Genomic DNA, 27,220 nt, shown 5'->3' on the forward strand with positions numbered 1-27,220 from the left:
AAAAAAAAAATGTTCCACATACACCACAGTGACCGTTTATGTTTAAAATTTGAAAATTGGTAACTTTAATCAATCCAATCGGATTTTTTAAAATTTTCTCTGCTGTTTTAAAAGTTAAATGTGTAATATCCTAGCATTATATAAGTAATCCCAAAGGATTGAATTAATTCTTGATACATATACATAATCTTAAAATACAATTTTGCTCTTGGACTTCATTTTTTGAGATAAGGTTATTAAATTAAATTCAACTACTTTCTTTTAATTAACCTCTTTTTCAAGATTTCAATCATTAAATTAAGACCCTTTTTGTGAGTGTCGTTTGTCTATCGATAGACGACTTTTGTCAAAAGTCTATCATCGAATATGACTTTTGGTATTGTGAATCTCTATCGAATAGGTGCTATGAAAAATCTGTTGTGAACGAAATTTTTCGTTTTATCCATCGATCTTTTTCGTTTACAATTTTGCCATCGAATCAAATCAAGTTCATAGTCCACAATAGAAAATATTTTTGTCGAAAGAGATACACAATACCAAAAAAGATATTTATTGATTCGATCGACTTTTATCGAATCGAAAGTTGAACGACACTCGCAATAAGGGCCTAATTTCTTAATTATTTCTTACTATCTACTCAGCAAAAGAAAAGAAATAACAAAATATTAAGATACCTTTAATACAAATTGTAAATAAGTTTATAATAATTTATATTGATCTATTTTATTTAAATGCTCGAAACATTAACTAGCTTCGTTGAGTTACCCCGAAATCACATTTTTTTCTTCCCACAATTTTTTTTGTTGAGTTTGCATATTTATTTTGTGTTTATTAAATGTTTTACCTAAACCCTTAATATATGTAGGTACTCAGTTCTCACATTATTTGAACTTTTTGATCCTTAAAATATGTGTAGGTATTTACTTTACTTTATAGCTCATTATTTATGTTAAGACCGTTTCATACGACTGCATAGGTCGTATAACATCTTAAAAGTCACATAGTGTAAATATAACTTTTTTTATTACAAATACTTCACCAATTATCATGTTATTGTTCGATTTTCTTAAAAAAACACTTTTGTGGTCACTTGAAAACGTCAGTAAATAGCACTTAAAGTGTATCGTTGCCACGTGTCGCCGAACAATATGTTTGTCGATGAGCCGATTACTTCTTATAGACACGTGCGTCGGTCGACTTATACATTGATCTTCCGTATCGTATCCCATAATATGCCTATATATTGACATACCGCCCTCTATAAATATAACAAATTGCATTATCCTTTCCCAGGATATTGTCGTTGATGTTTTTCATCAATGATGGTGGCAGTGCGGTGCGTATTTTTTTTTTCTATATTTTTAATCTGGATTTTTATTTTGTGGTGGTCCTTTTTCAACCCCCAACATCATAAGATTTGTCAAATATTTTGATTTATGTGATGGTTTTTTTTTTGTTCTGCAAAAAAAAAATGATTATGAGGCCTTGTGGCATAAACATGACGTCTAGCAACGAAGAATTGACATAAACAAATTTAAATTTGAAAGGCATTCCATTGAGCAGAAAATCGATTGACTTATCCCATGGGGGGGCTAAAGCTCAGGAATAAAAATGTAAAGTTATTGTTCAAAAGAATTGAAATTACTCAGAAAAAATAAATTTTAAAATAGCTTAGGCTTTTATGTTCGAAATCATTAGGGAATTAGGCTGGTTCTTATATAATCTTCCTGATCTGAAACATACATTTTTATTTTTTTCGAACAAATTATGATAACTCTAAACACTGAAAATTTCTACGTATTTCTTTATCTTTCAAACAAAAAATTGTTTACAGACGTTTTTAAGGACTAGTTTGAAAACCTAAAACCATCATATTTTAACTATGGTGATGTTGGAATACTGAGGAATGGTGAATTTTTCTGTTCCAAACTTTTGTCTTACCTATGCAGTTAAAAAATGAATTTTCGGAAATTGTACTTGCATCTTCCAGAGATCAAAACACTTAGTAGAAAAAGTTATTCGTTTTTAAAAATTTGTTTTCAGTATCTAGTTATATTTCTTATGACTTTAAAATTACATTTTAATAATGTAAAATATATTAAATTCATAAAAATTACATATTTAACAATAAAGTTTTCACAACAAATAAATTCCTCGTTTTCTATTTTTTTCTTTTAATTTCCGGTAGTCCACTGCCATATTCAGATGTTGTAAGTGTCCTTGAATTCGTAGCGAATTTATTTAGTCTATTTGGCATTGGTCCAGTAACAGTTGTTGCGTATAATCGTTTTCTAGTTTTCTTTTCTTCTTTAAGTTTTTCAGGATTCCTTTTTAAAAAATTAAACAAAATCAAAATTAGTACTTTTTTGAAACAATATAAATGGAATTTACCTTTCAGTGTATGTTAATCTATTTGTTGGTGGTGGTGCTTTTGGAGTTGCATGTTTCTTTGTAAATGATGTTGGTTCATCCTTCAGGCCAAAACTTTTGGCAAAATGACCCATATGGGCAACTTTGATATTAAAAATTGGTTTAAGTTGTTTAGGAAATGTTGAATAGAACTTCATCCAGGATACAAATGCTGTAAATAAAAGAAAATAAAAACATTCATTAGTACGGTTTGTGGTATGGAAAAAAATAAAATAAAACGGAGGAAGCAAGGAAGAAACTATAAGGGATAGAGATGAGCTAAGTCTGAGCTAAGTATTTCTGTGACTGTGATTTCGTATTCACTGTGATTTAAAACTGTGATTTTTAACCATGAAAAAAAAAACGGTATTGATTTGACGGGAACATAATTTTACCGAAATTCACCAAAAAATGCATTCGAAATTATTTTTAACCTGTGATTTTCCCCAAAACAACTTTTGCAACAGTGTAAACGTGAATTGTCTTAAAGGAAATCACGAAAATGCATTGAAAATGACTTTTGACTTATGATTTTGAAAAAAATAATTTTTGCAAAAGTTCAAGTGAAGACGTGAATTATTTTAAACGAAATTCACAAAAAATGCATTGAAAATGACTTTTGACCAGTGATTTTGTAAGAAATAACTTTTGCAACAGGTCAAGTTTAAACGTGAATTATTTTAAGCGTACATAGTTCACGAAAATGCTTTGAAAATTACTTTTGACCTGTGATTTTGGAAGAATTAACTTTTGCAATAGTTTTAGTGTAAAAGGGAATTGTTTTAACCGCAATATACGCAAATGCATTTAAATTTACTTTTGACAACAAACTTTTGTCTCACTTTCAGTGTAAACTTCAAACATAGAGAAATTTTTTATGGTTGACCAAACGAACTTATCCTAAAACGAACTGTAAAGTGAATAGTGGATACTCAATTCACGGTTAAGGTAATCACAGGTTATTTGAGAATTGCTCATATCAAAGGTCGTGATTTTTCTCTCATCTCTTATATGTGCTTGGCTACTGAACTTAATTTTTCAGGATTCATTGCAATGAAGTTAAAAAGTATTAACTTAGGCATGAGTATTCTCTGACTGACGGTTTTTGATTTGGGCATTTTCAAGATTTTGTAATAAGTCGATATTTTACAAATTACGATTAAGTCATTGGAAATTCGTATCCAAGCCTAATTTATTTCTAGGATTGAAGGTGTTTGTAGAAAATGTAAAGCTGTTAAACACATTTGATGTACTTTATTCAATCATCGAAAGGCTGTCGAACTGTTAAACAAAAACAAAAGCCTTGTAAGAAGCTCTAACAAAACAAGGACTGCTTAATACTTGTTATTAATTTTCATAAAGTACCTGAACCGTTTCACGACAGTGAATATTATTTTCCGCAATTAATAAAAATGTCAGAAGTGTATAATACACGCTAGTACTAAAGGAGGATTATTTCGTACGTAATTTAATATGTAAACGCAAAACCTCCTTCTGACGTGAGGAGTATAAAATTTTACAACAAGACAATATAATGGCAGCAGCTGTTTCGCTGTTTGTTGAAATTCTGCATCAACCAACTTGCGTCGTTGTTTCTGCCATTTTGTTTTTGTTCCTTAATCCAAGCTCTATACAAAGTATAGTAGGTACAAGGTACATATCAGCAACATTTTGCGTTGATGGTAATCCATTTGTGGTCGGTTGACACATACTGATCCTAAAATCTGCCAACATCCTCCATTTCCATTATAAAAGTTGTGCACCTCCCTTAAACAAATGAACGTGTAGTATAATCTAACGAATGTATATCTATGTATACATCCTTAATAGGTCTCAAATAGATAGAGCTATGAATCTAATTTGTATCCTTCAGTGTCTAAGGATGACGGTAATTTCCGAATTTATACGAGACAATCGTTCGTTGGAAATTAAATTCATTCGACATGTGAGAGCTAGGAAGGAGTAGAAAGAGTAAGATGTGATATGTAGTTCAATGTCTAGATAAAGGATACACAAAACATCCCATTTGTAGAAGAAGATACTATATATCTCTGGAGATGGTTAAGTTGTTCGTTTTTTTTTTTGTGTTTTTGTTTTATTTTGTTATTGTTATATAATGCTTGTTGTTCTTAATATCCTCTTTTCTTGTCTCGTACCGTTGTTTGTAGCTATCCGTATAATGAATCCATTGTTATGCCACAAAACGGAGCTCCATTAGAAGACGATACATGCGAATGAAAGCCATTATGTGGAAGTGCCACGTACCTACTATATCCTGATACGCTTTCTTGGCAATAATTTTATTTAGCCAATTAAAAAGAAGAACCAAGCTGACTTGCTTGAGCTGATGCTGGTATATCCTGGCTGGAGTGTTGTATCAATAATATTCATTGTGGCATTCACTCTCTTTCTCTCTCATACCCCCAAGGACATTTCAGACATTCTTCGGGGAATTAACTAACAAATGGATGAAATTGATATGCTTTATGCCTTGCTATATCTTCTTGAAGATACTACACCAACATGCCTATCTGTATAGATATGGTATAAGTACGTTAGGTAAAAACCCATCTGCATTTTGAATAATTGCTCGAAAATTTGAAGATATTATCGATGGTAATTGTCAAAGGCACTTATGGTTGCGTTTAGAGTATAATTTGGTTAAAAAATATGTACCTACTCCACACTGAGCCAAAAAACAACGTAAAATCAATCTAAACCACTTTGAATCAATGGAAAATCACTACATTTTTAGCCTAAAGTGGAAAATGATTGAATCAAAGTAGCACACTTTAAATCAAAGTTGTTCACACATTAAATCAAAGTTGTTCACACATTAAATCAAAGTTGTTCACACATTAAAAAAATAAAAAAAGTAAAACTGGCATCCGCTGGGGATCGAACCTGCTATACCTGGGTTGACAAGCTTGTGCTTTACCACTGTGCCATCTCACTTATAAAAATTGATGTGACAAACTGTAACTTAAGCATAGGACTACTTTTTAGAAAATTAATGAATATATTTTTCACCATTGATTCAATGTAGAACGGATTAAAAATTACTATGCGTTTTTTCTCTGGGTGCATGTTTTTTGTGGAAGAAACGAAGAGAATAATATAGGTTTTTGTAATGTATGGTAAAAAAAAACTTACATATAGTAGAACAAAGAAAATTTTGTGAATACGGAGTTTTTTAGGAATATGCATATTGGTTGCGAATCTGAAAGTCTGACAGCTTTGATTCATGGCATTATACAGACAGATCTCTATTTCTGTTGACACATCGCGTGCGGGGCATTGAGTAGTCGCAAGCGAGCCGAATTAGTTGCATCGCGGCTTCAGTTTTAGTTTCAGCAGGTCCTTGTACTTGGAGCACATCATCTGTCCCTTCCTCATTAGCTCCACGTCTCGCGTCGTCCTATAGTATTTGCCTTCGTCGAGAGTCTGGTAGTTGGCATATCCCACTTCAGTCATCTGCCGTTGAAACTTGAAATCTCCGGCCGGTAGGATATCTCCGTCGCTCGGTTTGATTTAGAAAATATTCTAAATCTTCCAGCTTTTTTTATGGAACTCTTTGACTCTTTTATTAATAGTGAGGCCATATATGCTACATACTATCAGCCTTTCACTTTTCACCCATGTAAAGCCTCTTTCTGTCTCTTTTCTCTCAATGAAAAAATTCCTTGAGTCAGGGATCCAAACAGCAGGAGTTCTGAGCAGATCGGGTATCCAATTTCCATCCTGGTCACGGTATTGCTCGCTTCCGAGAGAATTTCTGCTCGAAATTCTGCAACAAGTTTTGTCAAGACGCTATCCCAAGTAAGGCTCTTGTGGACATTCGCCTGAAGAATTATGGTAATTTTGAGGAAGCATTTTTTGACCAGTTCAAGTGCTTATCTAAACACTTGGCAATGTTTAGAAATAGTTCTTATGACTACAGAATTCTAAACCTTTCATGTGACAGTCATTCCCAGATTTTCCTGGCAACTGACTCCGAATCGGTAAGCGCATTAATCTTCTTAATTTCTTGCACCTAAACAAAACATTTAGCATAAGAATCATTTTCAATAAAGGTAGAACCTCTTATTTTTGTTAATCTTTTAAGTCACATAAAATTAATGAGAAAACATTTAATTCTAATAAGACACCTACACTTATATTTTGTAAGAAGAAAAAATGATTTTAACAAAGTTAAACGGATTCCATTTATTTTTATAAGAAATCTTATTATTTTAAGAATCTAAAAAGAAAATCATCTTGATTCTAAGTGTCTTCTTTTTTCTCAGTGAAGATAAAGCGAAACGAAAATTTGCTATTTTCTCTTAATTTTTAGTAAAATATTGGGTAAATCTAGAAATCAAAAACAAAAAAAAAATTTAAAAAAAAAAACAAAAAACGCACAAATATACAACATCAAAATTCGAGAACATTCTCTATGCCACTAGTTTCATTAAATTAAACGGCAAAGGAACCCTAAAATTTTTGAGGTCAGGATAACTTTTCAAACGGATTAGGTACATGAAACAGCATTATTTTCAAGGTGTCACTTTATCAATCAATGGAAATGCAGCTTTTTGTCCGTTTTTTTTTTTCGTCAGCATGAAAGCCAACAATCACAACTAATTGCTGATAAAACCCTATAAGCACTTTTGTTTTCTATTAAAACTATCAACTTTCCTAACAATATCCCTTCGCATGGTACACAAATTGCTCAATCCCCTCCATATCAAATATGTTTTTGGTATGCGTAAAAATGTATGTTCTCTTTTTTTAATACACATTAATTCAATTTCGATTAATGCAATACAAGGGTATTTTGTATATTATTATACGATAATAATAATCACTAACCTAGTAATGTCGTGCATTTACCGATATTTCGCCCTCTGTTAATAACACTAAAAAGGACGACTATGCCTCAAATATATAGTAAACTCATTAGCAGAACCACTTAACGGAACGTTGTTGTTCGCGTCGGTTGTAAGTTCTAAATAGGACTTTTGTTAGTTATAAGTTTTGATGCGATATTAATAGCCACCAAACAAGGTGAACCAAAAAGAAACAAGTTAAAATAGGTGCTCGTTTTGGTTTTGGTTAAACGGGGTAGAAAAAAAAATTGGAGTTAGATGTTATTAAGGAATATTGGATTGTAAATAGTTAATGTTCTAATAATTCTAGATAGGAATCTTCTAAAGCAGGTTAACTTGAAGGACTGAACAAAAAATACATAACGAGTGTGCCTCAGATTACAGTGGGGAATGAGAACATAAAAAGTTGGAAAAAATAAACAAAATAGGTAATCATTTTTATAAAAAAAAACAAAACCGACTTCTATGGCTAAGACTGGGTTTTATGGTTTTTCTAATAGAAACATTGCAGCCACCAGCTTTCCAATACAAAAAGAATTATCAAATTTGGTTCGCTCAGTCCAAAGTTATGAGGTAACAAAAAAAAGTTTGGAAGTCGGTAAAAAAAAGTATGAATGTGAGATTATCTGTGCGGAGAACGTTGAGTTACTTAGCTCATAGGATAAATAGTAGGTATATGAAAGGGGAATAATAAATTGTCCATAAAAAACAAATTGGTAAAAAGGGGGTGAAAAAGATTGGTGAAAAAGTGGGGTAGGTGTCAAAAATGGTGTTTTATACGATTTCTACCGAAAAAAATACATGCAAAATTTGCAGATCATAAAAAGGTGTACTTACAACTTTTACTTCAATAATATTTGTACATAACCTCAATAAGAGTGAGACAAATGCAAAAATACGTTCTATTGGTTTTGTATTTTTATCTTTTACTAAAATAGTTGGATTTTAATAAAACCTAATCAAAACTTCCATTCTTATGTTTTTACAAAATTTAATTTTTTTTTGACGAAAAATAGCCTTGAGGTACCGACAAATCTTTTGACTGTTAAAATGTTGAGGATGCCGTGTTTAAGAATAAAACCTTTTATTTAAGACTATTTAGAAAAACAAAACAAACAAAGGAAAATATTGGGAAAACATTAAAAAAAAAAAACAAAAACGATTTTTAAAGATCAATTGTTCCTTAAATGACAATAATATTGGCCAGTTAGATTTTATATCAGAATTGCTTTAAGGTGCTAAGTTTTTGATATATCGACTATTAAAAAGCTGGCTTAATATGCGGCGTTGGTTCGGCGTAATTTTCCGCCGAACAACAGTGGTTCGGCTTTGGTGCAGCGGCCAAGAAATGTTTTTTTTTTGTTTTTTTTCTTTAAAAATTCAATTTCTATTTTTACTCGGGATGTATGATATTTGAAAAAGTTAAAGGTTTTAACATGCATCATATCTTACATTTTAGAAATGGCACCTGACAATTTTTTTTAGATAGAAGAGTTAAATTTTTGTGTAGTTTATAGCTTTTTAGTGTATACAAAATTATACTTTTTGTTCAAAGAAATTTTTTTTATATTTTTTTTATCTGAATAGGGTTACCATAGTGTTCACTATTTGCACAATGCTTTTATTTCTGGGTTTATAAATTTTCTCATTTAATCAAAATTCAAAAATATGACAAAATTAGTCATTTGACAATTTTTTTAAAAATCGGAATAGAAAAAATTAAAACAAATTAAAAAATGAAAGACTTTTCTAAACGCAGTTATTAAACAAAATATAATATATTATATAAAAAAATATGAAAAGGTAAGGAATGTTATATTAAGAAGAAATCAATTCACAAACTAATATTTACTTTAAAGTTTCAGAAGAACAATCAAATCGTGATAATCTCAAAGATTTATAATATCTAAATAAAATGATCACAACACCTTAAATTAAGTACACACTACACAATCAAAAGAAATTTCATTTAGGTCCAATTTTTCAATAGTCAGATAAATCTCAGATAGAGCTAATTCTTAGGAATAAAAGTTTTTTTTTATATTGCCATTTATTCTTCTGATAGTCTAACTGACGATTGAAAATTTAGGGCTTATTTATATTTCAACTAATATTTGGATGCATTTCAACAGTTTTGATATTTAATTAAATGAAATTTAATCATTTTATGTTTTTATAAAATAAATATCGTTTTCATAATGTGTTGTAGGTACATATTCTGTGGGCTTAACGACGCAAAAAATCAGTTTACTAATTTTTTGTCTATTTCTCATGATTTTTTTAATTTATGTATTAAGCATGTATTTAAAAAAAAAAAACGGGATTTGACGGGATTTTTAAATGCGGTATTATAATTGATCGGAATTTTAAATAAGCGGAATTTCAGAAGACGGGGTTTATAATGTTGGTATTTTAGTAGACGGGATTTTGAAACTTTTTTTTTGGGATTTTCGAAAAACGGGATTCAGATACGTTCCCAGGGTTTCCACATAAAATTTCTCATTTTAAAAGTAGCAGCAACATTTTTCATTTTCAGTATCAACTTTTCTTTCATTTGACATCAATTATAATTTTTATCTATGTCAGCTAAGAAACTCAAATGTTGGGATATAAGAAGGGTAAATCATTTTTGTTTGTTTTTTTTTTTTTGATAAAAGTTATTTTTAGGCATGTATATGTGAAAATTCAGGACTCTATTAAAATTTGACGGTCAATTTATTTCCAACATTTATACAACTCCGTTCCAGTGTATAAACCTTCATTATTTCTTGATTATTAAGAAAGATCGCCAACATAGTCAAGTAATTACACTTTTGTCGCTCGGTCAGAGGAACCTAATTAATGAAACTTCTCCAATATTATAGGTTCTCGTATTATATAAAGTTCTTTCTATTTTCATTGGTTGTTTTGTTTCATTTGACGTACAAATAGCAAAAGTTAATTTCCAACTTTATATTTCATCATCGTTTGTTGATTGTGCTGCTGCCCCTTCCATGTTTTTTTTTTTTTTTATTTAAAGAGAAAGTCCTTTTCGGACAAAAATTATTACAAACAAGTCGCTTGGTGTATTGACTGTGAGACCGACTGGGAGGTGGCTGCATTTTTTTTCCTGTTAAACTTGAAGTTAATTTCGATTGCGTGAGGCGATAAAAACTGTTATATTAGACCTCGAGTTAATTAGACAGTTGTTGTTGCCAACAATCACAGAGGGATGATGATGGTTAAAAAAGAAATACAAAAAACACAGAAAAAAAATCAAGGCAAAAGGACACAAAAGGGGTGATAAAAGTTTTCTGGTTAAAAGTTTTTTTTTATGTTTTTTTAAAAGTCCATTTGATTTCTGGAAATGTATTTTTTTTTAATAACTAGGTATCAACGAGGGGGAGTGGGAGTTGGAAGGATATAACCACAACCGATGTTGTAATTTTGATGCAGCGATGACAGGTTGGCCGCTCATAATTACAAATTCTTTTGATTTTTATTTGTGACATTATTTTTGATTATGTCAACGAAAAAAAAGGGGCTGAGTTTTTTTTTTTTTTTGGTTAAAGTTAAGTATGTTTAAGTAATAAGTGGGGTTTTCGGTTGTCTTGGATATATATTCAAGACTAATTGTTGGGTGAAAACTGAAAGGATTAATAATTAAGAAAAAAGTCAATTTCAAATGGGAACAGGTTATTTTTACTGAATAACTGTTTTTGTGTATCAAACAAAATTAAAAGAAGATTATAAATAAATAATAATTGGAAAGAGGGAGTTAGAATTTTTTTTCAATACGAAATAATGCATCTACTCTCAAAACAGGTTTATAAATTCTGTGTATCAATGCAAATGGGCAAAGAGAAAGTTTTGGAAGATTTACTAATTCGCAAACCTTAACAAAACTCGCAGAACTGAAAATTTATTGTTGGAGATGATTTATCATTTTTATTGTTCCAAAAGTCCTACAAAACACGACATTTGTAAAAAAAAAAGGTTAAATTTTGAAAATGCTAAAATTTAATTTTTGACGGTAAGATAAAAGATATTTAATTTCAAGGGAAGTTTGATATCAAAAATATCGTTTTTTTGCCTATAAAAAAATGGTCACTTAAGTTTTGTAAATCGTGTCCTCACTTTTTACTGTTTTCCTAACATCTGCTATAAAAAAATTAGGTAGTTGAAGATGGGGCTCGTATTGCAAGTCAGCGCAGACATTAAGCGCCCTACAGTAGAACAACAAATGGTTATTTCATATTGAAGCGCGTTATTTTCCGCGGTCGTTTGCTGAATTCCACCGCGGTTCTATCTGTCCCTCACGATGAACCGCGGTTTTTACATGATCGTTCACAGTTTTTTTTTAAGATTAAGGTTTTGTGGGTGGTGTCCCACGATTTTATCCGCGGTCCCCCACTTGAGCCGCAATTTTTTTTCTGCGATATTTTTCGCGATGTTCCCCGGTATTTTCAGCGGTAATACGCAGTGTTTCAGTTTTTTTTTTTGCGATGAACCTCGATTTTTTTCGCGATCAGTCGCGGTTTTTTCCGCGATAATTCGCAGTCTTTAACGGGGTTGATCCACCATTTTTTCGCGGTGTTTCACGTTTGTTGCGATAAAGCTTATCTGTTAAGGAAATTAAAATTACATTGTTTATTTCTGTAATAAGTACCTGCATTAGAAAAATATGGACTGCTAGAACATGTCCGGAAATGAGTAAGTTCGGTATTTAAATGTGTGTCTAAAACTAAATGGTTAGATTAAGACAGCTGACACTTCATTTTTCTCCAACTCTGCATGATTGAAGATTGCTTGTTCAAATCACAGGTTGAAAATAAAAATTTTTATTTATTTTTATTTTCTGTTACTTTTTATAACTATTTTTTTACAAACCAGAGACAAAATTTATGAATATGGTCTTATGTACTTAAGTATTGAAGATTTAAAAGGTTCCAAGAAGCAAAACGTCAAAGTAGTTTCGAATACTGTGGAAGAACGCGGAATGAACCTTTATGTGAAGCAGAAGACCAAGCAACCGCATTAAAAACCGTGGATGACCGCGGAAAACTGTGTTATAAAAAAAAATTATGATTCATCGCGAAAACACAGTGAAAACCGCGAATGATCGCGGACAAAGGACATGACCCATTTTTGGGCTCAGGGCGTACACTGGCGAAACTAGTATCAAATGAAAGCTTATATTGAGCAATATTAGTGAGCCAAATTGGTTTTGGGGATTTCGAGATATTTGAGTCTGAAGTTGGGGACGAAAAAATCAGAAAAATCGGATTTTTTCGAAACAAATCTTCATAGCAACTTTTATGTATATGAAATAAAAGGTTATCATTGATGTAATAAAAAGTGTATGTCAAAACTTATTTTTTCGAGATATCAATCGTAGAAATCAGTCTTAAGGATTTTTTTTTTTTAAGTCTAAGAACCACATATACAAACAAAAAACGGAGCATAGGAAAAAGGTATTAGTATTAGTTATTACTTTAACCTTTCATTTGGTACCAAAATTGTTTTTCTAGGTTCTATACTTAGGATGCTATGAAGATTTGTTTCGAAAAAAATCCGATTTTTCTGATTTTTTCGTCCCCAACTTCAGACTCAAATACTCGTATCTCAAAATCTCCAAAACCAATTTTAAAAATATTTAGCTCACTAATAGGGCTCAATATAAGCTTTCATTTGATAATAGTCTCGTTGGTGTACGCCCTGGGCCCAGACTCCATAGAAAAATGGGTCATCTCCTTTGAGGAGAACCGCGTTAATAAAAAAAACGTAAAACACCGCAAATGACCGCAGAAAAAAAAACGTGCACGATCGTGAAAAAACCACGGTTCACAGGAAATAATGGAACACCGCGAATGAGCGCGGAAAAAATCCGTGAAGGACAGTGAAAAAAAAACGTGGAGAACTACGAAAAAGCCATGAGGAATAACCGCGGATTTACCGCGGTTCATCGCAAAAAAAAAAAACGCTAACACCGCGAATGAAAAAAAAACGTTAAGAATCGCATTTTTGTTTTCTGCGGTCGTTTACGAAATTCCACGTTTTTTTCCGAAGTCCTACACGATGAACCGTGGATTCTTTCATCATTCTCCGCAGTTTTTTATTTTCGAGATAAACCGCGATCATTTGCGGTTCTCCACCATTTTCCTTTGAAGCATATTCCTTTAACTTATTAAAAAAAATTATCTACAACAGTAGGTATAGTATAACAAGTGGGGTTTTTTCATAATTTTTTTTATATTGACAGTAAGTTTTACAAAATTTAATGTCATTTTCTTCATGTTTGTAAATTCTTCCTGAAGATCTCTTCAAAAAATAGTAGTTACATATGTAGATATACTGCGATTAACAGTCAAACAAATAAATAAAACCACGTTTTTTGTTAAACTTTATTCCATTTTTCCCAGGAAACGAAAATCAATAAAAATATTAAAAATCCTCACATCATCTTTTCTCTTATTATAACATAAAAGAAAATTTATACTAAAAATTCGAACTGCAAACTCATTCTCCCATTAACAAAAGCCATAAAAACTGTTCTTCATTTTCTGTATCGTTTTCAATAAAATTCCCATTTAGAAAAGTTTAAAATTCAATTTCTCATCATTCGTTGAAATATATGTACGTACGAGTAGGGAGGTATGTATATTTTATATAACGAAGCTCAACAACAACACACACAATCCATATTGTAAAAATCAATGTAATTGTGGACAAAAAGCCGCTCTTCATTCGCTACACATAAAATGCAAACTCACCCTCAAACCCTTAAAAATAAAATAAGGACTCTTAACAATTTAACTTTCAATTTCAATTGTATAACTTGTGTGTGAGGCTTGCAATAAGGGTTCCTTTACCGATGTTCATTTTACAAAAATAAAAAAAAAAAAGAATCTTTTCCCAAGTACCAAAGTTCTCGCCGAGTCCTTATGGTCGAAGAGCCTGCCAGTCTGCCACCCATAAAGAGTGATTTCCTATATAGAGCCCAAGTCGACGAGAACTTGGACAGCCCGATCTACTACACAACTAAGTTTAGTGCATTAAAAGTGCGGCACTAAGGGAAATTCTTTCGTCATCCGGTCGACGACGTCGAAAAGGACGAGGATGAGGATTGAGGTTGAGGACGACGGAGACGCCGACGACGACGTTTCCATTGTTGAAATGAATAGCCGAAATGGCTTTTTGATTGGTTCAGTTTATTGTTTTACAGTCTTCGTGGCTCCGTGGCAAAAGGATAAGTGTTTCGAAGTATATGAGTGGGTTGGATTGGGTGTTCCAACTTGTCCTCGGTTTTGCTCGAACCCCTGCTGAGTGTTTGCTTTTCGGGGTGATTTTATTACAGTTTTATTTGCTTTAAGTGGTGTTTCTATTAGTCAAACCGTTACATGGAGAATCCTGAAGCAGCAACCCCCGTCAATTTTGGATTTTTATAAGTTACCAGTGTTACCACACATATAAAGTCAAGCATTTCTGTACACTATTATGGTCGAAGGGTGGGATGGAGTGGAGAGAGGGTAGTTATAAGAAGGTGAAGTGATACGCGAGAAAGAAGAAAACAAATCGAATGGATTAAGTGCTTTTTGTGGCTTGTAATTCACTTCATTGAATTTTGAATAGGAATTAGTTTTTTTTGTTTTGTTTTGTATTTCTCAACGGAAAAGTTATTTTATTGTTTTTAATGAACTCGTGAGTATACAATAAAGTGGTTGGAAATTGCAATTTAAAAATGTATACATATTTATTTAATTATTAATTTTGAGACATATTTTTAACTGGTGAATCAAGGTCATAAGAGTTTTAAGTTGCATTTAGAATAAAAATGCTGGGAGAAAAAATAGAAAAAATGTATTTTTAATAAATATGATGGGTTCGTTCTCACCCAAATTCACACATAAGTAGATACTTAAGATATTTGCTTTAATTTTACTTTAACGTTCCAAGTTTTTTAAAACTTTTTTTTAAATGCAAAATTGCGCTTAAAAAAAACACTTCACTCAAAACCATGAACTTTTTTGACACCAAAGCACAAATAAAGTTGTAGGTAGCAGGTTAAAGTAGCAGGTTTAAGAAACAAAAAACAACACATATTGATAGTTTCATAGATACTTCCTGAAAAAATAATTGTGATTTTTTTCTTATTCGCAGTTCCTTGTAGATCCTTGAACGTTGAACCGTGACTACATAGGTTTTTTTTACTTTGAATTCGAACTAAGATTATTAAAATTTCATAGAAAAATATATTTTGTAAATATTCCACTGTTATTAGGCTGTTTTCAACAAATAATAAAATATATTTTGGTTCAGCGAAAAATAAAATATTCAATTTTGTGGAACACTGTAATATTGTATGATTCGATGTTTTTTAATCGTTAGTTTTAAACATAATCGTTGAACCACGGTTTTCTTCCTGGAAGTTAAAGGTAACAAAACCAATCACCTTTGTTAGTAAAATTATTAATCACTCCATTGGACCTTTCTTATCCTCTAGCGATATCCTGGTAGCACAGCCTTTATTTTGCCAAATACAGTTTATGTCATAGATTTTCCAGGTCGCATTTTGATATGACTAAAAACTTTTACTTATGAAATTGATATAAAAGCTGTAAATTAATTTTCCAATTAATTTAATTACGTTTAGTTACATGCTATCTCGCTAAACTTCACTTTTAGAGAGAAAAACAGCTGTGGACTTATAATTATTTCGCTCCAGACCCGGAAAAAATAACGTTTATTCTAATGATTTAAATAAAAACACATGGAAATAATCCCCCATATATTTGTCTTCTTATTTATAAAAGAAAAATTATATCCTTTATGTATCTGAAAACAATTAAATAAAATTGTCCCTATAACTATTTCGCTGAGTGTATGAACAGCTTTACTCAACCAAATCTAAGATCAAACGCTTATTTGATTCCAATTGAGTTAAATTTCAACGCTTATACGATCCACCACTTTAAAGCCGTCAGTCATTTTGAGAAAAAATTGACTACTTTTTCGTATTCTCCATTTCATTCATTTTATTACTTTTTGTCAAGTAATGACCATTCAAATGATTTTTTACACCAAAAAGTATGAAAGACACCACTGTGTACCCCAATGAAAAGTTCTGAAGAAGGCAGCAAAACGTCGGGAAAAGTGAATGATACAAAATTTGTTTCATTACAACTATTTGACCACAATAACCCTCGGAAAACATATTTCTATTATAAATACGTAAATTATTATTTCTTCATTTCGAAATGTTTCTGGTTTTAATAAATACAAACAAAAAATTACCATATATTGCTCGTTTTATGTTTCGATTATTTTGTTGCTGCAAAGAACAGATTTGGAAATATTTGAATTATTCATCGGATAGGGAAATTTTCAAAATTCATACGAATTTTAGAATTTCTTTTCTTCAGAATAACATTAATTATATCAATTCTATCAACTACTCCGACGAATACCCCGCTAAAGTTTGTTCGTTTACACAATACAGAATCCTACCCCTGATTTATTTTACACCATTCACATCTGTGTAAAAAAACAAATCAAAGCTCCAGACCGTATTTGCTGGAAGGACTTGCAAATGGGATCGGGTCAAAATTCTGGCTTCAAAATTCTGCTTTTTTAACGAAAATTCTGTTTTTTAAAATTCTGCTTTTCAAAATTCTGCCAGTATTAAACTTAAACAAAAATATTCTGCCAACTCTGTATTTTTTTTTAGAGCATATGCGCTGACTAAAGACAAATACACCTCATTAATGTAATTCAACATTGGTACTTTCCTAAATTTTTTTGTTTAAGTGTCGCAAATATTTTTTTAAATGCATAGACTGACTTTCTTTCAAATAAATTCTATAACTTATTGGAACCGATGTTGTTTGATACAAAATATTCCTTTTCTTATTCAAAATTTTTGAATATTCATCTTTATATTTGATAAATAAAAAAATTTTGAATTTTTTTCGGAAATGTTTAGTATTAAAAACCTTTTCTCAATATTTTCAAATTTATTCATTTATAAAACAAAAATTAATTTGCATTCAAAGAATGACAAATTACTAAGGTAAGTAATCAAATAAGCAGATAATTTTTCAAGAAGGAGATTTTAAAGAATTCTGCAAAAAATTAAAAAAGGGTTTGGAAAATGTTAAAAAGCGCGCGCTTTTGAAAAACAGAATCATGAAAAGCAGAATTTTGAAAAACAGAATTTAAAAAAAACAGGGGTCGAATTACGGCATACGTTCGTTAACGTATGGTTGCTATGTGTCCCTATCTTTTTCTACTAAATAAATAGAGACATAAATAGTAAAAACGTTAACGAATGATCGTAATCATTATCGTTAAATCGTAATCGTATTTACAGCATTCGACCCCAGAATTTTGAAAAGCAGAATTTTGAAAGCAGAATTTTGTAAAGCAGAATTTTGAAAGCAGAATTTTGAAAGCAGAATTTTGACAAAAGAATTTTGACCCCGGCAGAATTTTGACCCCAACCCCTTGCAAACTTCTGGGAAACAGTTATACCTATGTAGCTCAATAGGAGAATCCTATTTTATTTCCCCTACATCCTAGTACATAACAGATAATTGAATCTACTAGTAAAAAAAAGAATGAATAACACCCACATTAATACTCCTTTAGATTTGTACGAAAAAAGGTTCCAAGAAAAACTATGTTCTTGAAGAATTCATCGTTCCTAATATTTATTATTTAACACAAAAGAAAAATATCTTTTTTAACTTAAAAAAACTAGCTTACTCTCTTGTAAAAACTTGTTCTTTCCAAACCAATGCACAACCTCCCGATTTAAGGAAGAACATTTTTTTCATCAGGAGCACCTAGTTACCCGTTATTGGGTTCTTATGAAACAAGTGGCCCTTTTTTGTTTCTAATAATAAGCACATATCTAATATCTATTTTTACCGTTATTTATCTAAAAACAAATTTTTGTTAATATTCCGATCAAAGAACTCACTTTTAGTATAAAAATTCCCAGCAGGACTGAAATGGATAAAGGTATTTCTTTAACTAGGGTTCCAAACATAAATACTTTTGGAATTAAAAAAGTCTAGAATATCTTTGTTACGCGTTACGAATAGAAAAAAAGTTCCACCTTGGTCTTTAAATGGTAAACAAAAGGTACATAGGTTTGTAAATTTATTGTTTTTAAGACTAGCATACATAAAATAATGGCATGTATGTTATAAACTATTCACCCAACATTATTCACATTTTACTATTAATTTCATTTGCATATTTTTATCAAAAGTACTAATCGTACTATACAGTTCTGCCTTCACCTGACTATGACTTATGACTTCCCAACAACAACATTTTTCATAAAATTCTCTCAATTTATTTTAATTTCCCAAGCACAAACCGTTTAACAGTCTTAACCGTACAAACCGCTAATTAATTATCGCATTGCAGCATAATTGTGGCAATAAAACAGCAAAGTTCTTAGCCCCAAACTCCAGATTCTTAAGTGAACTTAGTTGCTTTTATCGTATACCCATTTTCTTACAACTAAACAAAACCAAAGAGCCAATCCACGCGTCGACTAGAAAAAGGTATTTACGAGAAAGTACTTTTCTCCAACCTATTCTTGTAATAAATAGAAAACAACTTTACTCCCCCACGATGACGACGCTAACAGCAATGAAGTCCTTCCGCTTATCGCCTCAACAGTAATAATAAACACAGCAGTACAATATCCTATCGACGAAATGTTCTCGCAGCAGCAATGGAAGACTCAAGACAGTGACTAATGCCCGCCTTTTTTGAATCTATTATTAAAAGTTACCAAAGTTTTCGTACGAACAACGTTGAAAACCTCAGCAATTAGTATTTCGTGGCATAATTTATGTGGCTGGAAAATTGTATACGCGTTTTTTCTCTTTTTTTTTGTATTTTGTGATACAAGCATTTTTATTTGAGTATGAGTTTTATTTTCATTTTGATTTTGTGTGTAGTAACGCTTATTTGAGAGAAAGCACGTGGCTCATTGACTGGGGGCGAAGTATTTTATGTTAAGAGGATTTATGGTTAGTACGCTTGCGACCTTAATTACGTCAACGGTGGGTGGTTTCATTAGATTAGGTTCGTTTAATGACCAATAGAACAGCTTGATAGATTTGGTGGAATAAAAGTTTTTTCAAATGTAAGGTCAAATGTTCTGTTCATTTATAATCGGAAGTTCTGGTTTTGGTAAGGGAATTTTGTTTTTTTTTTTGGTATTTTTTGGAGGCTCAAATACAAGTAGGTCAGATTGAGGGTCACATGTTTGCTTATGACATTGATTAATCTGAACAAAACGCGACATTTATTTTACGAACAGAACAAATTAAAGCTTTTTAGCAAAACATAATCGCGTGCACTCATCTATGCATTGTGTTTTATGGTTTGGTGCTACAATTTTAAATTTATTTTATATTGAAAACAAAAAAACTGTATCAAACAAACTTTATTCGGCAACAATTTTAAAAATATGTATATTTTTCCGTCTTAAATATTTCTTAAAACCACTTTCGACGTGAGCAGACCGAAAACTGTATCAAAATTATAAGATTTCGACATCAAAATGTGTGCTGCCTCTTTTCTTATTAAGATTAAATACAAAACTGTAATATGATTATTCACATATTCATAGGGACACCCTTTAAAGTCTAATCAAACCGGAGCTCAACTTCATTGTTGGTTTTTTTTTCAACCGAGCGATATATACAAATACAAAAGAATCTTTATTTTGGGACTACATGAATCTGTGAGGAGCTACCTAAAGCAAATGAGGAGAAATAAAAGATACCTTTGAAGCATTAAAATTTAGAACCATGCCCTCAACAAACCCAGTCAGCCTGTACCAATTCATGTGAAGAATCTTTCAACTTGCTATTAGATACACACTTCTCTTTTGATCCATACGAGTCATTTGGATACCAGCATGGATATGGATACTCATTCTTGAGACAATTCTGAAAATACTTTTGATTCATATTCTCTCACTATGGAGAAAATATAAAATTGTTTTTATTCCAAAAGTTGGTGCATGCTCTCATGTTAATTGGTAAGATTAAGACCTGTTTTATCATCTTTACGTTTAAAAACACTAGAAAAACTTTTACAATCTAATCAAACAGGATTATCGATGAGATCTGGGAGTTAACCTAATAAAAACGAACTGTTGCACTTTTTTTTAAGAAAGCCGTAGAAAAACAAATGGGACTTTCCTCTTCATGTTACTAAATACAATGATTAGCCAGAAACTAACGTATAGAGTGACCTTGCGATGGACTGTCTTAGTTAAGCGACTAATCAAGGTAAACTATAAAAAATCCAGCGATGAGATAGCCTGTGTATCAGCATAGCCTCTTATTCTACATTTCTAGCTATTTTTAACATAATTATAAATCTCACATCCCCAATATTTACAATGTGCGAATGGCCACGAACACATCAATTCAATTCCAATAACTTTATTGGCAAAACAACCATCCTGAAATTATTCAATCCCAAGTCACTTCGACTACACGAACTTTTAGCTAGTCTTCAATAAAAATGTTCAAGTCAACATCCCTCAATGTCGATCGTTTGAGATGGAAATGTAGAAACAGTTCAATATTGACCTCTGTTGGGTAACGAAGCATAGAGGGATTCCGTAAAGTAGTAAAGCGGATGAACTTACTAGAACTGAAATAGAAATGCTTACTTTGCCCGACAGAGGAAGAAGCTACTTCTAAACTTTTGCTAAATTGAGATGTCATTGAAATATAAAACACAAGATGGCTTAGTTTTTCAACATAAAACTTTATGTGCCAGTTTAAGCCAAGAAAAAAGGAGACAATCAATAAGAGTTTATGTTCTACTTAAATATTTAAGTTTCGTTTCAGCAATATGCCGTTAGTATTATCACATTAGTATCATCAAACGGTCAAAACGTTTACAGTCTCCGAACGAAGACACTATTACCCAGACAAAAAGAAATGTGTAGTTGATTTGAGAGTGAAAAAGTACTTTTCTTTCTTATTTACATAAAATAGACATATAATGAGATTAAATTCTAAGTACATAACCCATTAAAAAAATAATTATAAATGTCCTAATCTTGGAAAATATATGTAGTATGTAGAGTTTGTTCCCAACTTTGTGTTTTTTTTCGCAAAAGAGTGCTCACGAAAGAGTGAAAAATCTCCCCACCCAACAAATTTAGTCCCAGAATTGGTTTGTTCTGGCAAGGTTAACATATAATTCAAATAGACAGACAAAAAAAAATTAAACCACACTATTGTAGTATTTGTTTCTTTACTCAATTCAAAATTGAAAAATGAAACCTTGAACAATAAATAGCAATATATGAGCAGATAGGAAAAAAGAATACGAAATTTAATACGATATCCTTGGCGTTGAGGTAGATTTAATTGAAATAGAAATTATAACTCAATAAGGCTTCGTTTACAAAACAAGTTTCTATTGATTATGAAAAGTTTAAATTAATTCGTCTTACCTTTACAAGCTTTGTCATGCATTTCTTTATCATCAGCTAATAGTTCTTGGAATTTATGCTGCAGATTCGAAGCAGCTTCTTGAATATTCCTCGCTTCTGAATCAGCTTCAACTAGAGCATTTAAATAAACATCCATGTCAACTTGTGAAATTCTAAAACAAATTAATACAAAAAACAGTCTGGTTAAAACTTTCGATTTAGTATTCAAAACAAACCTTATCCTTTTGTCTTCTAAAAATCGAATAAAATTTGTTTCACTTGGTGTTAGGAAAAGAATGGCTCGACCGCTTTTGCCAGCGCGAGCAGTTCGTCCAACTCGATGAACAAAATCTGATACTTTTTGAGGTGGAGAGTATTGAATGACAAGGTTCACTTCAGGAACATCTAATCCACGACCAGCAACATCCTGGGAAAATATGAAATAGGAATGATATTATTAGGAAATAGGAATGATATAAAAAAATAAATTATTAAAGAAAAGTATGTATTCGAGACCTGGAAAACATTTTAAAGCCTATAAAAAATAAGTTGAGACTAAAATAAATTATGGATGGCAAAGTTGTATGCAACAAATATTTAAACAAATTCATAAGAACCCTCAGTATAACAATCTACTGAAACCGAAAAATGCTCCCTAAACTGAAAGGGAAGCTCTATACTGCAGTGAACAATGTATTAAATTATCCCACGCCTCTTTCCCCCCCAGATACCGCACGCGCTGGGGTCCATTTACACCGAGTATGATGGCACTTGCGGTTGCTAGTCATATCGGCACTTAAATTAGAGTTTTTTGAAGAAAAAAATAAACACGAGATAAGAGCGGGGCTGCTTATTACAAGCAGATACAAAATGTAAAAATAAATATGTATCTATATGGGAGCATGGGGAAACATACAACCAAATAGAAACAAAATTAAAATAAAGTATTAAATAAAGTTAAAATTTAAAAATAATTAAAAAAAAATTAAAAAAGTGTAGAAAAAAAAAACAATAAATAAAATAAAAAAGCATGCTTAAGCACTTGTTAGATCAGTAAAAAAAATAAAAAGTCCAGTTTCAGTTTCTCTTTTACTATTTCACTATTTACTAATCTTTACTAATCTTTAGGTCCAAGAGGGCTATGAAATACCATATAGTAGGTTTTTTTGTGTGATCTTGCTGTTATTACAATCAAAAATATTACAATTTTTATTAACATTCCTTAACATTCTCGTAATCGGTTCATTTTTGCCATAATCAGTTCTATGAAGAGCTTGATGAAATTGCGGGGTCGTTCTGAGAGAATAGGAACTTACGTTAAAACTAATTTGCTCAAGGAGGGTGGAGTTTTCAATTACATTACATAAAATTTGGTGTATGAAAATAATATCGGCAACTTCGCGACGTTTTTCTAAAGATTGTAAGTTAATGAGTTGCAAACGTTCTTGATAAGGGGGCAAGTTGAAATTATCAACCCACGGAAGTCCTCTTAAGGCAAAACGGAGGAATCTACGCTGTACTGCTTCAATTCTCTTGATGTGGACTTGGTGATAAGGGGACCAGACTTGGCTAGCATATTCAAGTAAAGGCCTCACAAACGTGGTATAAAGTGATTTCGTAACGTAAGGGTCAGAAAACTCTTTAGACCAGCGCTTGACGAAACCTAAAGCAGAATTAGCCCTAGATATAATATTGTCATAGTGGGATCTGAAGTTAAGTTCATTATCACAAATTACACCCAAATCCTTAATGGTTGTTACTCTTGAAACAATACATTCATTGATAAAATAGTCACGTGGTGGAGGACGGAGTCGTTTGCGGGAATATGTGATTGCTTGGCATTTTTCAACATTAAGATCTAAGTTATTTTTCTGACACCAAACAAAGAAATTGTCTAAATCAATTTGCAAAAGCAAAGGGTCGTTTGACGATGAAATTGTCCTAAAGATTTTCATATCATCTGCGTACGTAGAGACTTCACAATGCTGAATGACTGATTCTACGTCATTGATTGTCAAAATAAAAATTATGGGGCCTAAATGACTTCCTTGTGGGACGCCCGACTTTGCAATAAATGGATCTGAGATTGAAGATCTAAAAAGTACTTGATATTTACGATTATAAAGGTATGAATTCATCCATTGAATAAAACCGGGAGGAAATCCTAGAGCTTTAAGTTTAAACGATATAATTTTATGTGATATTCTATCAAACGCCTTGCTAAAGTCTGTAGCAATGACATCAACTTCGTTCTTATTTTCTAATGATTTCAAAGTGTACGATACAAACTCGGTTAAATTAGTGGTCGTAGATTTGCCTTTCAGAAAACCGTGTTGTCTGGCTGAAAACAATGATTTACAATTAAAATATAGTGTGTCGAAGATAATACTTTCAAAAAGTTTTGGGATGCACGATAATTTGGCAATTGGTCTATAGTTAGCAATATCACTTTTGCACCCCTTTTTGTGAATAGGGATGATGAATGAATCCTTCCAGATTGATGGAAAAAACCCTAGAGTTATGGATTTTTGAAACAGAGTGGCAATAGGTGAGGCTAAATGGGCTACACACTTTTTTAGTACAATCGCGGGCAAGCCATCAGGACCCGATGAGAAATCATTCTTAAGTTTATGAATTTTTTGTATCACGTCTTCAACAGTAATATTAATTGATACTAAAGATGTTTGGTTACAGTTATTCATGTAGGTGAAGTAGTTACTATCAGGCACAAAGTTACTATCAGAAAACGCAAGGCTGAAAAAATTGGCAAATAAATTAGTTATAACTTTAGAATCACTAGAAGAGTGATTTAAATAATTTAAGGTATTAGGATAACCGTCTGACTTTCTTTTTAGATTAATAAATTGCCAAAAACGCTTAGGGTTTGAAATTAAATCAAATTGCATTTGATTGATGTAGTCATCGTAGAGAAGTTTTGAAAGGCTCGAAAATTCATTGCTTACATCCATATAAAGAGAAAAATCCATGTCTGATCTAGATCTTAAATATTTCTTCCATAGAGCGTTTCGGGAGTTGCGTAGAGAACGAAGCTCCTTTGAATACCATGGGGGTGAAGAAGACATATTTTTCTTTTGTGAATATGGTACTGACTGGTAAAAACATTCGAAAATGGCTACGTAAAAATTGGTGGTTAAACTATCGATACTATCGTTGACACTATTTAAAATAAGATCAAAATTTATATTACTTAGAAGCTCATTCAGTTTGTTAAAATTAGCCTTCCGGAAATTAAAACAATATTGTTTTTCAGACTCTACTTCTGAGTTACAATGTTCATAGGCGAAGCTTAAGCATAGTGGTGGATGATACAGGTCAATAGTTGAGAGAATAAGGCTACTTTCCTTTACGATGCAGTTATGAGCATCATTGGAGAAGATCAGATCGAGTTGCCTATTCAAGTTATTTTTTATATCGCTAATCTGAAGTAAGCCGCAATCAGACAGATTATCAGTGAATAAAGTTTCTTTTTCGGTTGTTGCGTTAGTTGCAATAAAATGTGAGTCATCATCGGACTTTGACCACGACAGATTAGGAAGATTAAAATCACCTAGGACCAATAAGTTATCATGAACTTCAATAGTGTCATCCAAGAAGTCAACTGCATTAATGAGATTTTGATAAGTTTCGATGGGGCTGCAAGGTCGCAAATAGCAGCACATAATATAAATGTTTTTTCGCATAAGTTTAATTTTTACACAAATCATTTCAATGTTTTCGGTATTAGGAATTTCAATCAGAGAACTGTCGTAACTAGTGTTAACAGCAATAAGAACCCCTCTTCCACACCTATTCCCTAATTCTAACTGACCATCTTTACGGTAAACATTATAGTCTGATGAAAAAAATTCATTACTATTAAAATCATTAGTTAAATTAGTTTCGCTTAAAGCAAAAACATCAAAAGGAAGCTCTTGCGACTTTAAGAATACATCAGAAGCTTTGGAGCGGAGTCCCCTTACATTTTGATAATAAAGGGACAAGCATATTAGTTTTTTGGAGCTGCATTTAAATGGATTTTTGACCCTTGTGTGTTTTTGTTTACAAATTCTTGAATAAATGTGTTATCAGGCCATGATGAAGGGTGCATCAACAAATTAAACATAGGTTCGGGAACTGAAACTTTAAATGATGCTACTCTTCCACTAGACCTAGTAATGTTTTTACATTTCACTAAGTTTAGGTCATTAGAAACGTTATTTTTAATAAGGACAGACACAAGCTCTATACTGCAGTGAACTGATTCCTTGGCATAAAAGTATACTCCAGCCATAAATGCGACTAAATCCATTGGTGCATTTATGAGAACACGGCAACAATGGTCGGTTTCAGTTTTTTTTTTTTTTGTATTTAACTCGAAAACCAAGCATAACTTTGGAATGGTTCAAAGACACTTTTTATAGCAAATTAAATTTTCTATCAAGTTAAGGTGGTTAAAAAATTTTAAAAATTAGTTTTGACTAAAATACTAAAATCAATGAAGAAAAATTTACAAAATTGAGGATTTTATTTTTTTTTTACTAAATCAGGGGACAGTTGGTGTATGAACCTGGTACATCCAAACTTTGTAATAATAAGATAAAGAAGAGGTAAAATCCTTTGATAATACGCAATTTTTTTTGTCAAGAAACAACAGAAATGTACATTTTCAATTAGCACTTTTTCTTTATTTTTGACTTTTTTTAGTTGAAAGTATGTTGTTAAATTTCGATAAAAACGTAATAATTGGTTAGTTTTAGACTTTAAAAGTAAACAGACCTCAAGGGATTGATTAAATATAAACTAAGTATGACAAACAAAAATTTTTATTTGCATCATTATGACCTTGCGTGCAATTTTGTGTATGTGTATTTTTTTAAATACGGATCGATTGGGTGGACCGACAGCCATCAGACTTGGTCTATTGCAAAGAAGAACTTTTAATACGAACTTATTAACCATTTCCAATGGCTTAAAATAACAGTTCTTGTCAAATCAACGAAAAGTTTCTCTTGAAAAACGGTAATAACCCGAATGAGTTTTAAACAAAACTGTTTGGAAAAGTGTAAGTAATAATTGCACTATACTGATTTTTTGAGATGTTGTAAGGATAAACACTAGTCATTTTAAACCAAGTTTGCCACTTTGAAAGACCGGTGCTGATACCTCGGTACCCGAAAAACCGCGAATTTTTTTTTCAGTTTTTAGCATTCCATAATATCAAACCGGAAGGTTTTTGTGATTTTTTTTTTTGAAAATCGAATTAATTTTTAATTTTGAAAATCGAATGAGTGGTTATAGAGATATTACAGTTCAGTGTGAAGTTCATGTTAAGAATACATTTTCCAAGAGAAGCATAAGACCTTTGTATATGTTTAATTATTTGGAATCATATGCAAAGTAATTTTATTACTTATTCTTTAGTGATCACATATTATGAATAAGTCTTATGAATAGGTCTCGGAAAATGCATTCTTAATAT

At 31.6% G+C, this 27,220-nt stretch overlaps 1 protein-coding gene across 1 annotated transcript in view; it reads right to left on the reverse strand.

Moving 5' to 3' along the window:
- Positions 1-2,032: 2,032 nt before the first annotated feature.
- The window catches only part of LOC129909316 (probable ATP-dependent RNA helicase CG8611), a 31,438-nt gene continuing 6,250 nt past the window's right edge, over positions 2,033-27,220 (reverse strand). Inside the window, exons 4-7 of the mRNA XM_055986401.1 lie at positions 21,978-22,168; positions 21,763-21,914; positions 2,392-2,581; positions 2,033-2,327 (exon numbers count right to left, since the gene is read on the reverse strand). Of these exons, the coding sequence (XP_055842376.1) occupies positions 2,162-2,327; positions 2,392-2,581; positions 21,763-21,914; positions 21,978-22,168 (699 nt within the window). The 3' untranslated portion in view covers positions 2,033-2,161. The remainder of the gene's footprint in view (positions 2,328-2,391; positions 2,582-21,762; positions 21,915-21,977; positions 22,169-27,220) is intronic.

This window comes from Episyrphus balteatus, chromosome 2 (assembly GCF_945859705.1).
Source record: "Episyrphus balteatus chromosome 2, idEpiBalt1.1, whole genome shotgun sequence".
NCBI lineage: Eukaryota > Metazoa > Arthropoda > Insecta > Diptera > Syrphidae > Episyrphus > Episyrphus balteatus.